Raw genomic sequence first — 22,202 nt, 5'->3', positions numbered from 1 at the left:
TTGATATATTTACATTACTTACATTATTTATGAAGATAAATGTATAAAGAGTAATTGGTCTGGTTCATGACAAGCTTGTGGCCAAAAATAGGTAAGTTACGGCAAAATGTGAACATTTTTCTTCCTATTCTTGTGAAGTCTCGGTCTGATAAAAGATCTGTGAGTCCTGATTGTGAGCCAAAGATGAGAGCAGACCCGTCATATGGAGCAAAATGATGTCCTAAGGCTCCACTCTAAATCGAAATCAGGTTTAATAAACCCTTAACCCCACCAGATGTCCACAATAATTACCATAATCTGTCTCCCAAAGATAAAAATAGGTGGTCTTTAAATATTTTGCATTATTAACGGTCTCTCATGGAAATGTCATCAAACCTACAGCAGCCTCAATAGCCCTTCATGTTTTGGACGACCTTCTCGTTCCATTCATTCAATTTACAACTTCTAATGCGCCTTTTATCAAAGCTTTTTAGGGGCAAGGAAATAATTCACATTTTCGAATGTCATTGAAAAAGAAATGAATAATAACCAGGAACCGATCCTTACCTATCTGAGATTCAACTACCGTGAAAGAAAGAGGGTACTAAGACCTTTCTCTGTACAGAAGAGCTAATTAGCATTTTCTATCATTTTAAAAAGTGGCCAGTAATCCGGAGGAAAAAATAAAACTCAAACTCTTTCGACAATACCTTAGTGGTAGTATTTAATATATATTATATGCAATATGGCACAGTCAATGCAGGACACATCACAAGTGTTCATCATTTAACCGCCCACTCAACGTCCATGACCCAATGTGGCACTTTGTTACATCAGCACATTAAGAGCCAGCAGTGCAGCGATGAGGAGGATGCTGATCAATGCGGCCGAGCTTCGGGCTTCCCCAGCACTGTTATTACCGACATTGAAGGTGGTGTGAACCAAAGCTGGAGTCGTTTGCCCTCGACAGTGCCTCTGGTCTGTCCCCACACAGGCAGCATAGGCCATGGCGTGGGCAATGTAATTTTGCTCCTGGACGCCATGGAAGAGGTGAGCCATGGGTCCACGGGCCAGCACGGCCACATCCTCTCCACTGTGGGTGGCTGAGTCTGTGGGCACTGCTGACAGCTGGACATAGTCTTTAGATTCTGTGGGAAGAAAAGGTGTGACTATGCGACTGTCCACAAGAAGCAGAACTGCTCCCCATTGGAACTCCATGAAGCAGTTCCAATGATTTTTAAACTGATACAACAGAAATAATGAATTTGCTTAATGAGTTTGAAATCTGGGTATGTTTAGTTGAACAAAAAGGTATTATTTGCATAAATGGCAGCAGACAAATAATCTGTTGTTCTGCTTGTGACGTGACTGGCATGGTTAGATGAACAAAAATACGTTATTTGTCGTAACAAAATATTTTTGGGGAACAATCAAGTGAAATGAAATCATTTTCTGCAACACACCCAATAACCGATTACAATTGACTGTGTGTAGTTTTATCTTACTTGTGTTGACATTGCGAATGTCGGGCCGTGTGCCGTTGATGATTTTGTGTCCGGGTCCATTTCCGTACATCAATGTGGTGTACGGCAACATATCCTTGGCCCACAACGGCGACTTCCCTGGAAAAAACAAAATGACCATCTCATTCAGTGTTATTCAGCTTTTCTTACCATTGTGTCTCTCCTCTCTGAAACACACACGCATACATACACACAATCGCATTCACACGAGCGACTGGCGCCACCAGAGGGTGGCCACGGCCTCACCTATAAATTTACTGGCCACCCTACAGGCTAATATAGATTGTCGTAGTGTTGGTTACAGTATGAATTTCATCCCAAATGGACAGCCAGCCAGGTAAGCAAGCTGTTCATCATCTTACCTCAGTGACAGCGTGTAAATTAACAATTAAATTGATCAGTTAACAAGAACAGATAAAAGTCATTTAACTGCATAAATCTATGGACTGCTGTAAAGTTCTGATGTCAGAACAGTATCTTACTGTATTATTTTTTTTCTCGTAAAATTCATCCCCACATGTAAATTAACAGTTAATGCTTGGTTAAGAATAACAAACAGCTATTTAGTAGTATAAAACAGTATTTTCGGTCAAGTTTTGGACAGAATATACTGCACATTTCACTTCCTTAATAATTGCCTTGCATTAAAATTAAGCACAGAGATTGTTGGTGCGCTGTTTTGGCGAATTCGAGACTAGACACAAAGATGGGGAACACCAGATATTTATCCAGTGGTGGGCGGTCAAGGCCTTCAAGGCCTTCTCTGCTGGCCTAATATAATCAAGAAAAAATTATAATATTCCTCACATTGATGTCATATTATATCCTAGCGTTGTATTTTTAGGTGAGAATTTTTATCCAATCAGAATTCCGCTTGCTCGTGTTGCCAGGCAGGTTTTACAATACCAGTTGCGCGCACAATTCTTTCCGAAGCCTTCAGATACAATCGTGCGGGCATCTCTTCCGTCATCGTCAAAGGACTTTCAGAGTTGATGGACAGTTGCGGTAGCCAATCAGATCACGAGTCGGTTACAGTGACTCACGCTGGCCTGAGGGTGATGAACGCGTCTTGTGATTGGATACTCACTCGTGAAGGGGCAGCGCTATGCGGAATCAACACACCGTCAGTAACTGGCGACCGTTCAAAAATCTAAGACATATTCTAGTTTTTTTAATCCACTATGGCCGAAGGAGGGAAAAGTGTGGATTTAATTGCAGATACACTTGCAAGGCCATTTACAAGACGGACCTTTCAAGAGAAGCTAAGTCGTCCAACACTCACTCAGTACTGCGTAAGTGTGTTTCTGTATATTATTTGCCCAGCTCTGGTGTCATAAATGATGGTATTATGAGGGGGATTTATTCAAGTAGGACTAAGATGGACTTCACTGAAGGCCTACGTGTGAAATGCACGGCCCGCCACTGTATTTGTCAAATAACAGTTTTGCCTATCAGTACCTCGAAATGGTGGAGGTACACTTTAATGTGGAACTTTTTGCATATAGTAGGGGTGGATGCATGTTGCGGCTTTTGCTCGTGATAGGCTTAAGGTAGAAGCACAAGACGGTACACAAATTAAGTGAAATACTAGAAATGTCAGTATATAGGGAGGCCTTTGCTCAGGAGGTCGTCTATAAACCTTGAACTGATTGTCAGCCAATCTCAGGTCATGCATAGACAAACAACCATGCACGCTCACAATCAAAGCGAGATACAACTTAGAGCGTTCAACCATGCATATCTTCGGAATATGGGAGAAAACCGGAGTACCCGGCGAAAATCTGTGAGGCTGACGTGTTATCCAGTCATCCACTGTGCCGCCTTAAATATCACACAATAAATCAAAATATATCAGCAGGCATATCCTTAAATCTTTTTTTTTTTTTTTTTTTTTGTTTTCCACTACAGCAGTTGAATGATATCCTGAAATGATCTCTTTTAGTTTTTATGTATCACCGCACGATTTTAAGTGTCCCCATCTGGCCACCCCAATGAAACATTTCTGGAGGCGCCACTGACACACACAGGTGCTGTCTTTGGTTCCCTGGTGTCCTGCCGGAGGTCTCGAGCTTGCTGGGTTAAATGGTCTTTTTCTCCAGATGAGCCATTAGGCCGCCGAGTCTCCTTGTTGATGAAGAGCTCAGCGTTTCACAAGCACATTAATCACTGCGGCACCACTGGGAGGAGGAGGATGATTAGGAGGAAGAGGAGGAGGAGGGTGAAATAGGAACAGAGGAGGAAAGAGCGAGTACAAAGAGCGCAACACAAACAGCAAGCGATATAAGCTTCAGAGCGCTGATGATGATGATGTATGACTTCATAGAATTGCAATGCGGAAAGGAACATGACAGATTGAAAAACAAAGCTTTTTACTTTGTCGTAACAAAAGCAATTCTATACCTATAAGGCAAATTTTCCCTTTTGATAGACCATCTTCTTTTAGCATGTTCGTAGAACTGTAACAACGGTTTGCTCTGTGGCAACTGTCTGACTTCCAGCATTGCTAGCTTTCAGTCAGTCAGCAACATTTGTGTGGTAAAAGAAGGACTAAGCCGCGTTCATGGTAGGTCCGGGCTCTTCAATCGTGTTGCATGAGGGCCGGTGTCCTACCTGTTTTGAATCTCTCCCTGCTGCAACACACCTGATTCAACAGGAAGGGGATTGAGGACCCTTGTCAGAGGTGTTGGGTACGGTTTGGTTGCACAAATATTAGGTCAAAGAACTAACTAAGGACCCTTTTGAAACTCTGGGCCTCATTCCCCATCATTTTTTTTTTGTCTTTGTTCAGAAGAATGAACCAAAACAAAAATCACGACACCAACGGAGGGACCATCTGTGTCTAATTAGTTTAGCTGCTGTAATTTATGATTTATAATTTATTTCACCCGCAGCAAACATCAATCCACTTTACGCAGAACGGATGGGTGACATGATTGCTTGAAGCTGTACTTGTCAAGTAAAGAAAATTATTCACCTTTAGAAGTCCCGGTATAATATTTAACAAATAATCTCTTTTCTAACTGAAAAAGCATTGCATCCATGACAGATTTGAAACCGTGATGTAAACGAGAGAAAAGAGAGCTTTGACAGCATAGGGGGAGCTCGCTAGCACAGAAGTGCCGGGAGGAGATAAACGTGACGAGGGGTGATGGAGTGATGTAAAAGAAAGACAGCCATCAACAATGATGGGCACAGAAAAGTGGCAAAAAGAGAAGAGAACTCAAATAGAAAGGCTGCCGGCAAGGGGTTGTAATTGAAGGGTGTACAAAGCAGAGGAAATGTCAAGCGATTGGTGGCAGAGAATCACCAGCAGGCAAAGCAGTGAGTGCCATTACACACGCACGCGCACACACACACACACACACACACATGCACAATGATTTCCAAATGTCACCTTACGCTATTGTCAGTATAAAATGCTTGGTGGGGCGTTGTGCCCCCTGTTCGGAATCCCATCCATGAAGTTCCCTGCTCCCCATATGGACAACATTATTCATCTCGTGGATTCCTTCTCATTTGACCAATGATGAGCAATTACTCTCTTAATTGCCAAGGTGAAAAATTACCCAGAATGCTTTGCCCTCGAAACGGGTATCCGTTGAAGGTAAATGGATGCGAATGGTCAGCCATCACGATAGTGAGCGTTTCCTCCTCGTTGGTGAGTTCCAGGCCCTTGGCAATGGCGTAGTCAAACGCGACCGTCTCGTGAAGCGCCATGGATGCTCGGCCATCGTGATGCGCCTGGTCAATGCGGCCTCCTGAGAACAGGCAGCGTTAAAGGTCAACTTGATTCTCTCATAATTACAAAAAACAACAACAACAAAAAAATCGTCCACAGCGAGCAGAATACTAAAGAAGACAAGTATTGTTGTTCAAGGAAGGTTAAATATCATTTTCTACTGCGTCTCCTCATTGATTCAGGTTTGAGAGGTGATGGACACCCTAGACTGGTCACGAGCCAATTCATGACAACACTTTTGGACGCTTAATAAGTGTGAGAAGAATGTTAGGAGAATGTGGAGGGAAGCGAAAGAACCCCCTCAAGAACATAAACGAGCAAAACTGCTCTCAGTAAGACAAGAGCTGAGATTCAAATCCAGAAATTCAGTGTTCAACCACTTTTCCCCACGTTGTTCAAGCGTGAATGAATCACACTTTATTTCGGAACACTTGGCGCCAGTGCACTCGGCATACAAACTGGGGCAAGTCTAGTTCACTGTCTTTGGGAATTCGAAAAACCATGTTTGGCACTCCAGCCGACCGAAGGCGTTTTCCACTCGGCTGGGTTGACATTACAGATCAATTCCAATGTTTTTGCTTGTATGCTACACGGGTCTGATTTGCATTTCTTGGCCTCAGAACACATGGCAATCATACAACAGTGACACGCTTTTGTGCATAACATGTATATGTATTTTAAAAAGAAAATACACATTTTAAATATCACCTTTAATTTACTTGCTAAAATACACACGTTTTCCTTTCAAACACTAACTGGACAAGCCAGCGAAGGTGTGGATATACAATTTAGCAAGTCAATTAAAGGTGATTTTTTTTTTTTTAATGTCAATTTTACTCTCCTATCCCTAATTCACATTAGAAGGAGGAGCAAAACAACTTAACTACTGCAAATGGTCACTTCTATTTATCAATGCTCTTGTTATTTTCAAGAAAGTGAGTCGGACCAAGAAGTCTGTGCAATGAGGAGGCTTGGGGAAGCTTCCGCAGGGAACACGCAGTCAATCAGAACACATACTGTACACACTGCACACACTGTCACACGGCACAACAAATTCATTGAGATGAACACAAATGTATTTGCAATTAACTGGACCCTCCACTGTCAGACTTTAATATTGCGGATTTAAAGAGGTTGTGTACAAAAACAAAGACCACCTTCAACTCTTAAATCGGTGACAGTGTGTCTCATTTATTTATGCAAAGCCTTATTGATGTTTGAGGAAAAAAGCCATTACAGTGAGGCCCTTCGTGACCATTATAAGATCAATGATTGGATTGATCCAGCATGTGCAAACATATGCTATTTCCTATTTTTAGCAACGCACCTTCTTGAGGATTACATGAGGTGAACTCTGCCTGCCTGATTAAATGGTGGGATGAATCAAAGGGCACGTGGACTGCTTGTTCTCACCTTCCACTAAAAGGAAAAAGCCTTTCGGGTTTTTCCTGAGGATGCGGATGGCTTTTTCCGTGGTTTCAACAATGGATGGGTCCATGTTGGGGTCCCTCTCGGCTTCGTATCGCAGATCACCTGGTTCAAAGAGAGCTGCGGGAGAAGAGAAGCAGACCAACAGGAAAATGCAGTCAATGGTGGCAGCAACAACCTGTAATTGAAGTACAGCGAAAAATCAGTCGCTCCTTCTCTCTCACCCAACAGGAGGCCAAACGAGTGAGCAGCCAGCATGGCTCAATTTACCTCCCTCACACTTTCAAACTCACACATGATGCCACAACTTTTCAGGATGTCACTGAGTAATAACAAGTCTAAATGGAGCTATTTTTGGATCATTCATCTGTGTGACATCCCTTGGTTCTCAATATTGTATGGACTAGTGATGGTTAAATGAAGCTTCAAATCTGCCCATGAACCAGTTGTAGTACTTTTGGACTCCTGTAGAAGGCAGTCTCTGTTCAACATTGGGCTGAAAGCACACTGACTTGCCATTTTTTAGACCCTTTATTTGAACCAAGAGTGCCATCTAGAGGACTAAAAAATACAACAACTGGTTCATGAAGCAAATTTGAAGCCTCATTTTCCCATCACTAGTATAGACCTGTCTCCTGTCTTTGGCACCGATCAACAACAAGCTGTGAGACCATTAAAAAAAGAGAGAGAGAAATATTTCTTTCCGTTGATGGTGGCTCAATGTAGAGAACACTCAGTGAGAGCAAACCTAGGCCAAGAGGGACACGTTCCCCATTGGTCTTCTCACCTCAGACCTTGTCTACCCTTTGTCTCACTCCAACTTTCTTTGACTTAACCGCTTAATCCATTCACTCAAACTGAGCTGTATTCAATTTTGCTGTTCATTTCTCCCAAATAGACTAATAATCCTAAAAGGAAAAAAAAACTCCACATTTTATGGTCAGGATGATGTTGCCAATGAGCCAAAATATGACTGGAATAAATCGTTCGTCAAACTTATGCTAAAGTATAATTTGACAAGATCATTCTTTTTATATACTATTAAGATTCCATCCATCCATTTTCAGTGGTGTTTATCCTGTTTAGTGTTGTGAGTGTGCTGGAGCCCATCCTAGCTGACTTAAGGTGAAAGGCAGACTCCACCCTGAACGGGGTCACAATTCAGTCACAGGGCACAAATAGACACAAACAACCATGTCAAGTGAATCTGTGCTGCCTGCACCAAAGTCAGGTGTAGGTACTGTTAGGATATGTCACCAATTTTGTGTATTCATAATCATGTTTCATACACTATTTGTATCACTAATAACTGTATACACACAGACACTCATTTAGCACACATGAGCACAGCTTGAACACACACACACACACACACATTCGGTTTCAAGTTTCTGAATCTTCGAGCTGAAGTTTTAAACTGACTGTTGTGATTGGTTGTTTCCTGCCTGCCTGCTAGAATTCCAGAAGACAGCCCCCCTCTTTGTCTCTTTATGTCCGGAGGAGAGTCAGAGGAGGGGGTCAGATGAAGGGAGTGTGGGAGGCCGAACAGGCCTGTTCGGCCTCCGGCTCTCTCTCTCTCACCAACTCGCAAATTGGAAAATAAAACTTTGCTTGATTGACTTTGGACATTCAGCCATCATTATTTAAATAATTCCCAGTGTAAAAAAGGCGTCAGGGCCGTTTTAAACCTGACATTTATCGATAGACCATCAGTTACTTCACAACTATACTCTTGTAAAAGTGTAGTCAGTCCTTTCATTTAATATTACATTTTTTTCCAGTGTTAATTTTTTTTTTCTTTTATTCTATTAATTAGATTTTTCTGTTCATTATTCATGGACTCTTTCATTCTCAATACTGTCTTGCAGATAAGTCATGTGTCTTATGCAAATGAGCCATGCAGCAAAGGAATTTCCATTTGTCTCTGGTGTGATATCATACAACCTACATTAGAGTCTTTAGAATGATTATGCAGGATACGGAGTGTGATACTAAAACATGCTTCAAAAACTTTAGCTAAAGTTAAGAGAGAATTTGTTATTTTGTTCAGGTAGTCTGTTCTCTTTATTTTAAAAAAAAAAACGTCAAAGAGACTACAAAATAAAATATTGTAAACAGAAACACTCACCCATGAGGTAATCTGTGGTTTCTGGGTCAACAGCATCAAAATCGTTTTTATTCCATACATAATGGGCTACCTATGACATTAAAACACACACACAAATACACAACAAATAATTCTTTACTGCTTGATTCAAATTCAGTCACATAACCTCTGTTGTCAATTAAAAACAAAATTTGTAATCGATGTGAGGTGTGCTAATTTGTTTCAAAACGAGGACATACTGCACATTATATGAATGAAAGAAAATGAAGTGAAAGTGAAATATGCTAAGAATGCCAGTAAATATATCATGAAATAAATAAATACCACAATTATTTCACAGGTTTTTCAATATTGTCATTCTAAAACATTTAATTAAACAATTAAAACAATTAGTCTGGTTGTAAATAATAGTATTTGAATTTAATACACAAAATATTATTTTTAAATACATATTTCCTAGTATACATTTTTTCCCATGGCTTTTTTTTATCGCAGTTGCTCTGTATGATTTAATGACACTTGATCAGTTCTTTACAAAACCTTAAATGCAAAAATCTTGGGGTTCCCCCCCCCCCTTTTTTTGCCTGCTATGTAAGATTATCTGCCATTTCATTACTCCGAGATAAACTCTTTCAATATTTGTTGTTTTTCCTTTGAAACTTATTTCGTAACCGTATTTATTAATTTGACCAACAGCAAATCACCACTTTGCTTTCATCTGTATCTGGATCTTGCCTGCCCGCTGCAGCAAAGGAACAACATAGCAATCTCATTTTCTGTCCGCCTCATCATAAAATCCTCCTCGTCTGATTTGTGGTTTCACCTGAAGATTATTGTGTTCCCACAACAAACACTCTGCCATTGTGTGACTGATTTACTGAACAACACGACTTACCACACTTAATCAAGTGGAGGGAGAGAGCAGTTGCCACCAACTGTGTATCATTTCGACAATTTATAATTTTGTTACTTCCCGCTCTGTTCCTGTCATTAGAATTCTCATTCGGTTTATGTTAATTACTTAAGATTAACTTTTACTTTCGATTTGACTGTTAAACATAACTTCGAATGAGTGATGTATCAAAAGTAGCGATGTTTTGACTTAAGAATCGATTTTAGAGCATAACTATCTGGTATCGGAGGTATCGATATTTTGGCATTAGTCAGATATCAATTGATGATTTACCTTGCCCATTTTCTGGTTTTGCCATTCACTGATGAGGTTGCGTTTGTCTTGTCTTTTACCCCTGGATAAGTAGTCCCAGGTGTATTCGGGGTCCTTGGTACCCTTGGGGGTCATGTACTTTCTCCCACCACCAATGATCACCTGCAAGCATGTACGTTCCATTCAGCGACATATTATGTAACCGAATAAAATTATGAATCATAGTCTCACATCTATGTCGGTGTTATTGAGCAGCTGAGATGCAATGTCAGTGCAACCGTCCCTCTTGGCACCGGCGGGCATGTCGGCGTCGCTGTACCACTTCCTGCTGGCACTGTGGGCGTAGCTGGTGGCCGGCGTGGCATGTTGGACCCGAGTGGTTGTCACAATGCCGACAGACTTGCCTTAAAATATTTGATAGTAGTTACTGTCTACCCCTGCTACCATTGTTTGATGCCTTAAACCACAATAGCAATGCTAATTTATGTTAGCCCATCTATGGCGATTCCCATTGTATGTTAACATGTTTATTTTTACCGCTTCTCCTCACAAGGGTCACGGAGGGTGCTGGAGCCTATCCCAGCTATCTTCGGGTAGCAGGCGGGGGACAGCCTGAACTGGTTGCCAGCCAATCGCAGGGCACATGTAGACGGATAACCATCCGCGCTCACACTCACACCTAGGGGCAATTTAGAGGGTTCAATCAACCTGCCATGCATGTTGTTTTTTTTGGAATGTGGGAGGAAACCGGAGTACCCGGAGAAAACCCACACTGCCACTGGGAGAACATGCCAACTCCACACAGGAAGGCCGGAGCCGGAATCGAACCCACAACCTCTGCACTGTGAGGCCCTCGTGCTAACCAGTCATCCACTTTTCCAACATATAAATAACAAAACAGAGAGGCTTTGAATCCAAATGCTTCAATGTGCGCCGATTTGATTTCCAAATATTAACAGCTAACACTACAACATGGAGTCATTTAAAAAAATTACAAACAGTAAACGAAGAAAAGCTGAAAATGTGACACTCATGGCAAAATCCCCAAATGAGCAGGACCAGTTAAGGCGGGGGGAAATGGTTCTAGTTCAAATTTTATGGTTCATGTGATTTTGACTCTGGAGAAGTTAAAGGTCAATGTTATTGTTCGAAATGTAGTTTCCTTGAAAGCTAAACTAGATTTTACGCAATGTTGTGGCCAGTGAATGTGCTTTCATACAGGACATTAGATTTGCTTCTGATAAATGGCACAATAAATATTAATTTATTATGAATATTGTAAATTACAGCTGGGCGGCACGGTGGGCCGACTGGTTAGCATGATGGCCTCACTGTGAGAGACAGCATCGGTCGTGGGTTCAATCCCGGCTCCGGCCATCCTGTGTGGAGGTTGCATGTCCTCCCCGTGCCTGCGTGGGTTTCTCCGGTTTCCTCCCACATTCCAAAACCATGCATGGCAGGCCGATTGAACACTCTAAATTGCCCCGAGGTATGAGTGTGAGCGCGGATGGTTGTTCGTCTCTGTGTGCCCTGCAATTGGCTGGCAACCAGTTCAGGGTGTCCCCCGCATACTGCCCGAAGATAGCTGGGATAGGCTCCAGCACCCCCCGCGACCCTAGTGAGGAGAAGCGGTCCAGAAGATGGATGCATGGATGGATAAATTACAGCTGTGCTGTGCTAGGATTGTGCATGTGTGTGCGTGCGTGTGTGTGCGTGGGTGTGTGTGCACATGCATGCGTGTGTGTATGTGCTAAGATAAGTATGGCTGCTGATCGCATGGTAACACGATAAGAACCAAGGCGTTTTTTTTTTTTTTGTGTAGCACACTATTTTGCACAGGGACCTGTAAACCCAACAACAATTACTTAAGCATAAATTTACATCTATTACAGCCATCATTGTCTTCGTCTCCTCACCTGCATCTTTGGCCCACTTCAAGATGGATGTGACTTCATTGCCCTTCTGACTCTTACAAATGCCATTTCGAGCCGCTGCGCTGACGCCGATGGTGTTCAGGTTGGTTTTTACCCCACACAGATAAGCAGTGGCTGTGGCAGCGCTATCTGCAATCTGGAAGTCCACACTGTAGGTCTGCACAAAGCACAAGAAACAATTTGAATCGAACATACTGACAGCCAATGTGGGCATACTGCACATCGGACAAGGAAAACGCAACATGATCTTGGTTGAGGTGAGTTATGCTGGGGTTTGAGGGCTGTCACATTGTACTTGAATGGCAAGCCAACTCTGTGCAACAGGAAGTCAGACACATGAGCCATTCATCCATTATCAAACCAACACTGCTGCAGTGTAGTGCTTGTGGGCAGAACTAAATGTATATGTTTTGAGAATTGTTTCTCACGAAAATACCTGTAAAGATACACCATTTAGATCGTATTCAGGAATCAAATAAAGCTATTAGAACAGTCTTTGATTTAAAATACACTTGATATTTGGTGATTTTACATTAATTACAAGATATTATTCAAGTAAATACCTGTTAAAAGCTTCACAAAAAATAGTATTTAAAAAATGTGATTAATCGCAGTTAATATCAGAATTCTTTTGCGATTAATTAGTTTGAGGCCTTGAAATGTATCATATTCATAATCAATTGCACCTTGGAGGCTTAATAAAGTAATATGCTGTACAGGACCCTAAGAGAAAAAAACAGGATTATAGTATACATTGTATGAATCAAATTCATTTGATATCTGTGGGTGTGTTACCTTAGCCAAGCCGACATGGGGGAAGGTGTCCATGGTCATCACAGTTTCCTCTCCTGTTTGGTTCTGTAGTTGTCCTTTGAGGATACGAGCTGCTGTGTAGGTTGTGATTCCCATACCTAATGGGAACATGCGCATGTGCTATTTATGTCATTTTCTAATGGCAACATATTTGTACTACTACACTCACAAAAAGTAAATAAATAAATAAAATAAGAATAACAATCCATTTCATTTTATTTCTACGTGATTTGGACTTTTCAATTTAAATCTAAGAATTTTGGACACATCATCTCACTGGATTAATGTGTCCAAGTGCAATTTAAATGAACTGAACATTCAGAAAGTGGTTTGTACAACATACTGTAATGGTTCACATTTTTTGTAGACTTTTGTCATTCTGAGCATTCGAACTCACCGTCTCCGAGGAAAAATAGGATGTTTTTGGCCACATTGTTGTTCTGCTTCCTGTTTAAAGCTTTTTGCAAAGTGTTCCTTGCTTGTGATCTCCAAAACTCTGGATTCTCCTCTTCGACTGTTTGGTGAAATGAGTCAACTAGATTAGTTTCAGTCATAAATTGCAGCTCTTTCATTCAAATTGCAGCCTGAAAGCCATTCTCCTTTTAGGAGAATCCCATAGCGCAGAGGTATTCAATTAAAAGTCACAGAGGTCCACGACGAAAATTTCTTCCAATTAAAAGGTCCGAACCAAAGTCCAACTTCCCGAAATGTCTAGCCTATGTTCACATTTTTATATAGTATCAATATTTAGTCATTTCCAACAGAGCGCACTTATACACAAAATATTTAGCAATGTTTCCATTAAACACCTTTGCCAGTCAAACAAATATAAGGCGTTTATTTCACATTCAAGAAAATGTGGCTCCAGGAATTTAAGGGTGCCACTTCCAGAAAAAAACAGTAAAATATCTCCTGCATAAATATATCAAGCGCTAAGCATTGAGTTAACATCTTTTACCTTTTTCTTTTCTTAAATCAAAGAGTTATCAGCCTAAAAAAAAAAACGGAAAGCCTAATTATCAAAGGAAAACAGGTCAACATGTTCACTACACAATCAATAAAAATGGCTGTCCTCATGAAGAACTAATTCAAAATGAGCTTTGACACCACCTTTTCTTTTGAAATTTTTTTTAACTAAGAAAAATGAGTTTGTGACTGCCCTGCCAGTGACTTAAATCTGGGTTGGAACGGAGTCAGGGCCATTGGGATTTGGTCGATTATTTCACACATCTGGGCTTTGTGTTTTCCTTTAAATAATGTTTGTGCAACCGCATTTAAGCACTCCTTCACAACTTCCCCATCACTTGAACGTTTTTTTATGTTTCCCCAAAATCCATGATACTTTGACTGAATATTCGTTTGCATGCCGCTGGGATGTAAACGAAAATGTAAACATCTGTTATACTGCACTCGAAATTCGATATTTTTACGTGCGCTCACCTCAAACTTCAGCGGATAACTTTGCACAAAAGGGCGGTGCTTTGTTCCGTAGTGGCGCTTCGCAATGTTGCGACGGTTTCGGAGCATATGATGCACACTGGTTTTGAATTGGCTGCAGCCAGAACGAAACTAAATTTCTCCGTCCATTCATTTAAAACAAGACGCATCGACCTCGCTACCTTTGTAGCAAGGCATACTGTCAGCAGCATTCTCTTCCGGTCTGCTGCGCAATTGGCAGTGGATCGGAAACAAAAGATTTGATTGGCTCAAATCAGTGATGCCTTTTCCGTATTAACTAGAATTGCAGCGCCAACGTTTGCGAATGCGCCCTGAAAAAAAATCATCATAGATTGGCCATGGGTCCGGTCCGAATCATCTCGCGGTCCGAATCCGGACCGCGGTCCGCCATTTGGTGATGGCTGCCATAGCGGATGTAATCGACCTCAAGGACTGCTCTTTGTCCAGGCCTTGCTCACGAGGATGTGCAGTAGGACAAATATGGTAAGCAAGACCTTTGTCAAAGCAAAATATATCAAGCTGTAATGAAAAATGATAATATAAAGCTTCATTATTTATTTATTTTTTTCAGAAAATGAAAAATTGAGCATGGCATGCAAGTCCCCGTAAAGTGAATATAAAAAATAAATGTCTATAAGAGTGTTGTGAAGAATCCTGCGAATTTGAAAAATAAAAAAAATATATATATAAAATACGGCTTAAAAATTATTTAAAAAAAAAAAAAAAGAATATTCATTTGAAGTAATTAATTAAGTAATTTTCGCCTTTCTTGAACTCTGTGTGCATGATCACAGAATGCACTCAACAAACAGCAGTCAACTGTAATTCTCTCGGAGAACAGGGAAAAATGGGGGCTGCGCACAAAGGGCTAAATGTTTCAGCAATGAAAATATATCCACTTAAAGCCTTCAGTGACTGGAATATATCTCACTGGCTCATTGCAAGAACTGCCATGCCATCCAGGTGCCTCAGTCCACACGTTAACGCAATTCAGACCTTTTTTGCCAGCATCCCTGTGTCCTGCACACACTCATGGTTGACAAGAAGTTAAAATAGTTTTGTATTTTTCACAATAGTTTTTATTTATTTATTCATTTGTTATGCCATATTTTTGTATTCATATATTTTTAATTCATTTTTCGAGCAGGTTTGTCAGGTTTTATCAGTTCTTAATTTTCTTGTGTTTTGTTTTAATTTTTATTCTATTTAGTATTGGTTTAATGTAAATTCATAGAGTGTAAAGGTCACAAAGTATTTTGCAATAAAGCAAAGAAGACAGAAATTCTCAAATGACTGTTTGACATTTCTACTTCTGTACAGACAAAGAGCAATACTGAAATAAATTCTAATTTTATTTAAAAATGAACCCAAAGAAGATGAAAACAAAGAACATTTTCACAATAATTGCAAATTGTGAGTCATTATCCACACCGCTTATCCTGTACAGGGTTGCGGGGGTGCTGGAGCCTATCCCAGCTGACCATGGGTGAAAGGCGCACTACACCCTGAACAGATCGCCAGCCAATTGCAGGGCGCACATTGACACCGTCACCAAGTGGGAACCGATATAATTGCAAATTGTTTTTAGTTCAATTAATAACTGCAAGTTTCAGTAAGTTTTTGAATTTGTATGAGGATTAACATTTTTATTTGTTAACTACAATGCTTTTTTTAGATTTTAGTTTGAGTTATTTCGTCACTTTTAATTAACTATTACAACCTTGAAATGAGGTGCCCTAAGGTGGCCTCAAAAGAATGAAGCGCCATTCCGCAGAATGACTGTCAAGTCAGTGACATACAGTAGCTCTCAATCTTCTTCAAACATGTATCACTCTAAATTCACTTTTCATGGGATTTGACTTGCCCAGTCGCCATCTCATGTCAACTCAACATCAATACAATACAATATAACTTTATTTATATAGCTCATTTCACAACAGCTGAAGCTTTAACAAAGCGCTTTCCATATGGTGTAATATAAATAATAATTGAATGATTTGATGCCACCGACACCTTCTATTACTATAGTACATTTTTTGTGTAATGCGCTAAAACATGCTGTAGTTGCATATTCGTGAATAAAAGCCGGTGAAATATCTGTCAATGATAGATATTCAAGTGTGCTTGAAATGTGCAGCAATGAAGCATTCTGTATGATAATTTCTCTTCTTTTCTATATTGAAAGCTTTGAGATTTTATCTTGAGTTACTTTTGAGGGGGGGTCCAAAAGCTTTAAAGGCTTACCTTTGGCTGCAGTTGTTCCAAAGACCACAAGTAGGAAAAGTGCCAACATAGACACTTTTGAAGGCTTCATGGCTTTGCTGTAGCCGGAGGATTGATCCTCTAAGCTTCTCAAAGATCACCTTCGGGTACAAATATTGCTTAAAGTGGCTCATACTTGTGATGTCATTTTTAACAGCATGACATAAATGACCGTTGGGCCTCTTATTCATTTATGACACCAGAGTCCAGGGTGCAGTCTCGTTGTTGTCTTGGCAGCTGAAAACAAGTGCTTGTGTTTTCATAGCTAGCTGACCTTTTAAGTTTTAACTTATCGGCAAAAAGCAATCTTTTTATGCTGTGATAATGATAAATGTTTGCTTGCGTGTGTTCATGTATACGTGCATCTCTTGTGCATGTGTAAGATTCATCTATTCCGATCAGTTAGGTATTGACTGATAACACGGTTTCTTATTATGTAAGTGGCAGAAGGTCCTTTTGCTCTTAGAAATGATGTCAGCACAATACAGTATAAAGGAATCCAACACAACAGCTCCATAGGAAAGATATGCATTCAGAAAAATGCATTCATTCATTCTTGGAAAGGCTTGTCCTCACGAAGAAATCTTTTATTAACATTATTACTTGAATGATCATTATTGGCATGGAGTTCTTAATAGTGTAGTAACAGCTCTCAATATGCAATGCAGCTTTAGAATGCTTCAAATGGCAATTTAAACATATTATTAGATTAATGCCTCTTTGACAGTGTCATTGAAAGCGAAATAATGTTTTTATTTTTATTTAATTTTAGCATATTATTTTTTACCCGAGGGTATTATTTTTACAATAAATATTTTGGCATAATGAGAACATTGTATTTATACTTCTTTTTTGTCTTTTCCTTGTCCAAAATGTGTTCATTATTTATGTGGACAGTCGCACAAATGCAAATTTGTTATCACATTGCATATTCAACAAGTACCTGATGTCACACAGATAATGGAACATTTATCAGCACTAATTTGATGGCCTCGTGTTCACAATATACTTACTGATTAGCCTTTTAAATAGAACAGGCCACTGGTGACGGGACACTCGTTGATTTGAAGAATGGATTAAACACCATAAAGTGGCTTGCAGTTTTCTTTTTATTAAAGCAGACGGTGCAAAATGCCAAAGGTTTAGTTTTTAAGATTCTTTTCTTTTTTTTCTTGAGACATGCCAAAAGTGGACACACTTGTTCACATTTCTCAGGAGAGACTTCATCAGTTATGCTTCTACAATTGGATGAAAACAGATAATATTATCACAGCTCGATTGTAAACACACTTTAAGAGGGATACATAATAATCCAATTGTTATTATTGTTGTTGATGATTGCAGTAGTGTAGAATAGACACATTTGTATTGTTCTGGTTATAATTATTTAGTTGTATGAGAGAGATAAAATGTGGTCAATAAGTGCATGTTTTGTGTGTGAGAGACGGTATTTTGACGATCATCAAGCACTGATGAAGAGCCTCACCAAAGAGGCCATTGATTGTGAGCGCAATATTGTTGCAATGATAACAAAAGCCTGTTCAATTTTCACCAATCGGTGAACAGAACCACCACTGGAGTATGTACTTATAAATATGACAATATGTTGTTTCTCAATACTTTTTTTAAAAGCACAGGTGCACGCAATTCTTCATCAACCGTACTGCACTTTCAGAATAGTTTTTCTGAGACACAAGATATTTTTCAGTTAAATCCATATACTGCACAGTATTCTGTTCTATTTTCCAATGGGCACATGGCTCTTATCCACTTGATTTTCTCTCCATGACACCTTTTATAGAAACCTTTATATAGCGAACAGCGAGTCCTGCCTAACCATGCGCACTTTGTATCCTGTTAAAAGGCAACTAGTCTAACATTACATTCTGCAACTAAAAACACAAATTTACAGTATTTCCATTTGGTTTTTCCCACGTATAGTCAGTGTGTTTGATGATTGCACCAGTGTTTTCAATTCATGCACACATACATTAAATTAAAAGTAAATATGACATTATTTATCCATGACACATCAACATGACACGGCACTGTAGAGTGCATATGTGGGAAATGTATAAGGGGGCAACGCTCTCTAGTGGGTGTAGCGTGGTATGGCATTTTCATTTAGTTTTTGAAAACGTCTGGCATGTTTTCATCTTACACAGTCTAGTAGCAATAAAAATCATTTGTGATGAATATATTGTCTATGTCAGCCCATTTTCCCAACTTCTGGCGTTAAAAGAGGACTAGATGGCCCATTTTTCACTAACAAGCTCAGTTTATAATTTTCTTGATCAGGAAACAAACTGAAATTAGTTCGCATTTTTTATCTATTCATTTTGAAGAAATTAGGAAATGAGTAGCCACTGAAAAACACCTGTTTTAAATGGCCACACTCCCTCCCCCGCTCTCTCCATGTTTCGCTCTGAGTCGTTGAAGGGATCGATTAAAAAACTTTCCATTGGAAATCTATGGGCTTATATTATGGGCTGATATTTGTGCCACTAGAAACTGAATATTTGAATTGAAGACTGGATATTTGAATTGAAGACTGAATATTTTAATAATTCAATAATTCAGTTTTCAATTCAATAATTCAGTTTTTAATTCAAATATCCAGTCTTCAATTCAAATATTCAGTTTCTAGTGGCACAAATATCAGCCCATAATAACGTCCCAAAACTGTGATCAATGGGCACCAAAGAGCCATGCCCGCCTGTTGGCTGCTGTCAGACTCCATCTGCCTCCTGAGAGTTGACACGACTTTAGTGCTTTAAACTTTAGTCCGAAATATAACCAGTCGCATTTCGTGTGCGCATTCATTCTCTTGTCTGCTGTAAGTGGAGACTCGATTGGCATGGGATTTTGTAGAGGTGATCACATCAGCTCACGTTTGATGTCAATAAATCCAAACTACTGTGCGGAACGCTTTTATACTTTCACAGGTTGAAGTGGACAAGAGTAGTAATGTGCATTTGCATTTTGGTGGTAATTGGTTGCCGTTTTAGACAACAGAAATGATCATTTGAGCAATATATTACATTAAAAAAGCCTATAAATTAATCATACTCCAGTATCATTCAAGTGAAATCAGATGCCTCCCTCAATAGCACTTTTGGAAAGGTCTGCTTGAACAGTAGTTTTCTCTTCATGGTCTTCGCACAATTTATTGCAGAGAGTCTGTCATCAAAACAAGCTAACATTTTGAATGTGAAAACATGAGGCTCTGATGTGTGATATCCTCTCAATGAAATGTGACAAAAAGTGTACGTTTTGTATTTGCAACAATCTTTATTAGCTCTTCCAGTTTGGGATGTGAAAAGAGGCATACTTTTCTTGAATTAAATATCTTTTTAATAAAACTAAAGCATAAAGATCTATTTACACATTTTGACTTAACAGCAATCAATCACTGTATTCTGATTTCATAATTACAAGCACTTTCGGATAGCTGAGGAGAGAAATAAATACAGGGCTAAACTTCCTCTTTGTTTTACAGGAGAGGAAAATTACATTAGTATTCTCTCTTTGGGGTTGGGGCGAACAAAAAATTCCTCTATGTACAGAACTCTCCTAAAATCTGTTTCCACTCATGGCAGCAAAAAGGCTTTCGGGTTTGTCCTGTTGAACATTTTTTTAAAATGTTACTCTCATAAAGTGGAGTTCCAAATATGCAACTTTTCAAGTTTCATTAACAGTATTTCAATAACACCATCGTATTAAAAAGCAACATTTCATAGCAAGGCATAGCCATGTGTCGTCATTGTTGCTGACTTCAGTTTCTGTTGTGAAGTACAAATGAGGAAACAATAACACAGATCCAGCAAAGGCTAAGTTAAGTAGGGTGGCGACTGATCATCGTCCCCAGCAGCAAAACAGTCAATGTTCATGATTCTCCTCAGTGATGCTGTCCTTGTCCTGCGTTTAGTCCTCAGAAGTCTTATGACTCCTGTCTAAAATGTCCACCTTTGTTTTTAGATTTTTTTGCTTTTACTAAAAACCACACGCCAATCATTCAGTACAGAAAAAAATAAGTCAAAAAACAAGCGTCTACATGGCACATGTAGATCAAACATCAAATCAGCGTGTCACTGTTGCGGAGTTGCCATGACAAAAGGATGACATCATCAAAAAATATATTGCCTCTTACATATTTATGCATTTGTCAGCATAGCGTAGCTGAGAGCCATTTCAAAATAGGAGTCAAACTTCAAAGCAAGCAGTCAAAAAAAATACGGAAGTAAATAGTATTAGCTCCCACTTCTCAGCCTTCTCACTATCTACTTCTAATTCTTGTCACATGGATTCAATAGACGTACGACATTGCACAGGAAAAAAAAAAGAAATAGCATGATCGACAGTTCAATCAATAATACAATCTCTCCCATCTGAAGATTTTTTTTTTTATTGCTTTTTTTTTTTTTCTTTTTGCGGAAGGACCAATTCAGCAATCCTCCTTAACATTCTGTCCCATAGGATCCCAAATGAAATCCCACCAGTCCAACTGTGGTTGCTTCTAACTGTTGTCAGATTCGTCTGCTTGGCGCAACCATGTGAAGAAGCCGGTGACAGATTTGAGGGCCACGCCCTTGCCCTGCTGCTCGGCTGGGTCCTTGCACGACTCCCACTTGTAGAAGGCATCATCTTTGATTACTTCCTCATCATAAAGTGCGTCAAAGAACATTCGCAGCAGATCTGAAGGTTGGACAAGAGACATCACTATCTCAGTACAGATAGAAACAATCAAATACTGGAGTAAAATAATCAGTTTGGCAACTCTTCTATCAGTTTGTATTTGGTCACTCACTGGCCGGTTGCTCCATGTGCACCATGAGAGCCTGTAAGGCATAGAGAGCTTGCAACTCCTTCTGCTCATCCTTCAGGAATTTCTGCAGCAACTTGGCCCTCTGATTGATGATCTCGTCATTCACCTTGTAGGGATTCTCACCTGCAGGTCATATTGGAAAAAGCCAAGTCAGCAGGACATTGTTTAGAGCTCGCATTTAGCATGCAGCAATTTAACTGAATGTTTTTTTACCTGTATGCTGGACAAAAAAGTCAAAGACATGCACCGTAATCAGTTAATTATCCCTTCAACCACTGTACCGCTTGTCCTCATTAGTGTCAGGTGTGAGCTGGAGCCAAGCAATCGCAGGGCACATATAGACAAACAACCAATGACCCTCACATTCACACTTATGGACAATTTAGAGTCTTTGATTAACCTAACATGCATGTTTTTTGGAATGTGGGGTGAATGGCCATCCCTCCCAACCACATTTGTTTTACCTTTCCCAGCATACCACTACTTGTATGTGACGGCCAGGTGTAACAGCATGTTTTTTCGTATAGTAGGCAGCTTCTTTTCCCCTCATTTTACAAGATAGTAGTCGTCTGTCAGGGCCGTGCTTTAGTGTTAAAAACTAATTCATGTCTTATATAAAGAATGAAAAGAACGCAACTCACAGATGATTGCTGACTGGCAGATACAGGTCATCAGTACTCTGACAAACATGTTGGAGGAAGTCTGCTGCTCATCCAGGTTGGCCTGCAAAATGGAAACATTGTTATGCTTACTTGTTAAGCATGTGTGCCATTTCGGCAGCATCATTCAAAAGCAAAGCACTACATGAAAGCAACAGTGTTGGCGCTATTAGTCATCAGTCTATTAAAAGTCTAACATGATGACTGGACATTTATGTAAACCCACAAATTTTGCTTTAATGAGCACAACAATAAACAATAATCCTGGGTGCGAACCACCGTTGGCTATTATGGAAAATGAATCTGCTTT

At 39.8% G+C, this 22,202-nt stretch overlaps 2 protein-coding genes across 11 annotated transcripts in view; both read right to left on the bottom strand.

Moving 5' to 3' along the window:
- Nucleotides 1–807: 807 nt before the first annotated feature.
- On the bottom strand, nt 808–16,460 carry alp3 (alkaline phosphatase 3). The gene is made up of 11 exons (XM_088300512.1): nt 16,391–16,460; nt 13,086–13,202; nt 12,671–12,786; nt 11,858–12,032; nt 10,173–10,345; nt 9,963–10,103; nt 8,798–8,867; nt 6,655–6,789; nt 5,069–5,260; nt 1,485–1,601; nt 808–1,127 (listed from the first exon to the last, which is right to left on the bottom strand). Exons 1-11 carry the CDS (start codon nt 16,458–16,460, stop codon nt 808–810), a joined length of 1,626 nt encoding a protein of 541 aa, XP_088156638.1.
- Nucleotides 16,461–19,675: 3,215 nt separating this feature from the next.
- Nucleotides 19,676–22,202, bottom strand: part of eif4g1b (eukaryotic translation initiation factor 4 gamma, 1b) — a 40,291-nt gene continuing 37,764 nt past the window's right edge. For all 10 annotated transcript variants that reach the window (XM_088300476.1, XM_088300477.1, XM_088300478.1 and 7 more), the window contains 3 exons: nt 21,875–21,956; nt 21,216–21,356; nt 19,676–21,103 (listed from right to left, as the gene is read on the bottom strand). In XM_088300476.1, coding sequence (XP_088156602.1) covers nt 20,925–21,103; nt 21,216–21,356; nt 21,875–21,956 — 402 coding nt within the window. In that variant the 3' untranslated portion in view covers nt 19,676–20,924. The remainder of the gene's footprint in view (nt 21,104–21,215; nt 21,357–21,874; nt 21,957–22,202) is intronic.

Source organism: Idiotropiscis lumnitzeri, chromosome 7 (genome assembly GCF_059441095.1).
Source record: "Idiotropiscis lumnitzeri isolate Australia: NSW breed Sydney's pygmy pipehorse chromosome 7, RoL_Ilum_1.0, whole genome shotgun sequence".
Taxonomy (NCBI): domain Eukaryota; kingdom Metazoa; phylum Chordata; class Actinopteri; order Syngnathiformes; family Syngnathidae; genus Idiotropiscis; species Idiotropiscis lumnitzeri.
This window is presented reverse-complemented; position numbering and strand designations above follow the sequence as displayed.

Excerpts from the sequence above, each read along its gene's own strand:
- alp3 (XM_088300512.1), bottom strand. The coding sequence starts at position 16,460 with ATGAAGCCTTCAAAAGTGTCTATGTTGGCACTTTTCCTACTTGTGGTC. Across the intron at positions 8,868-9,962 it reads AAAACCAGAAAATGGGCAAG|GTAGCCCATTATGTATGGAA; the intron begins GTAAATCATCAA and ends TTAATGTCATAG. Across the intron at positions 6,790-8,797 it reads AACCACAGATTACCTCATGG|CTCTCTTTGAACCAGGTGAT; the intron begins GTGAGTGTTTCT and ends CTTCTCCCGCAG.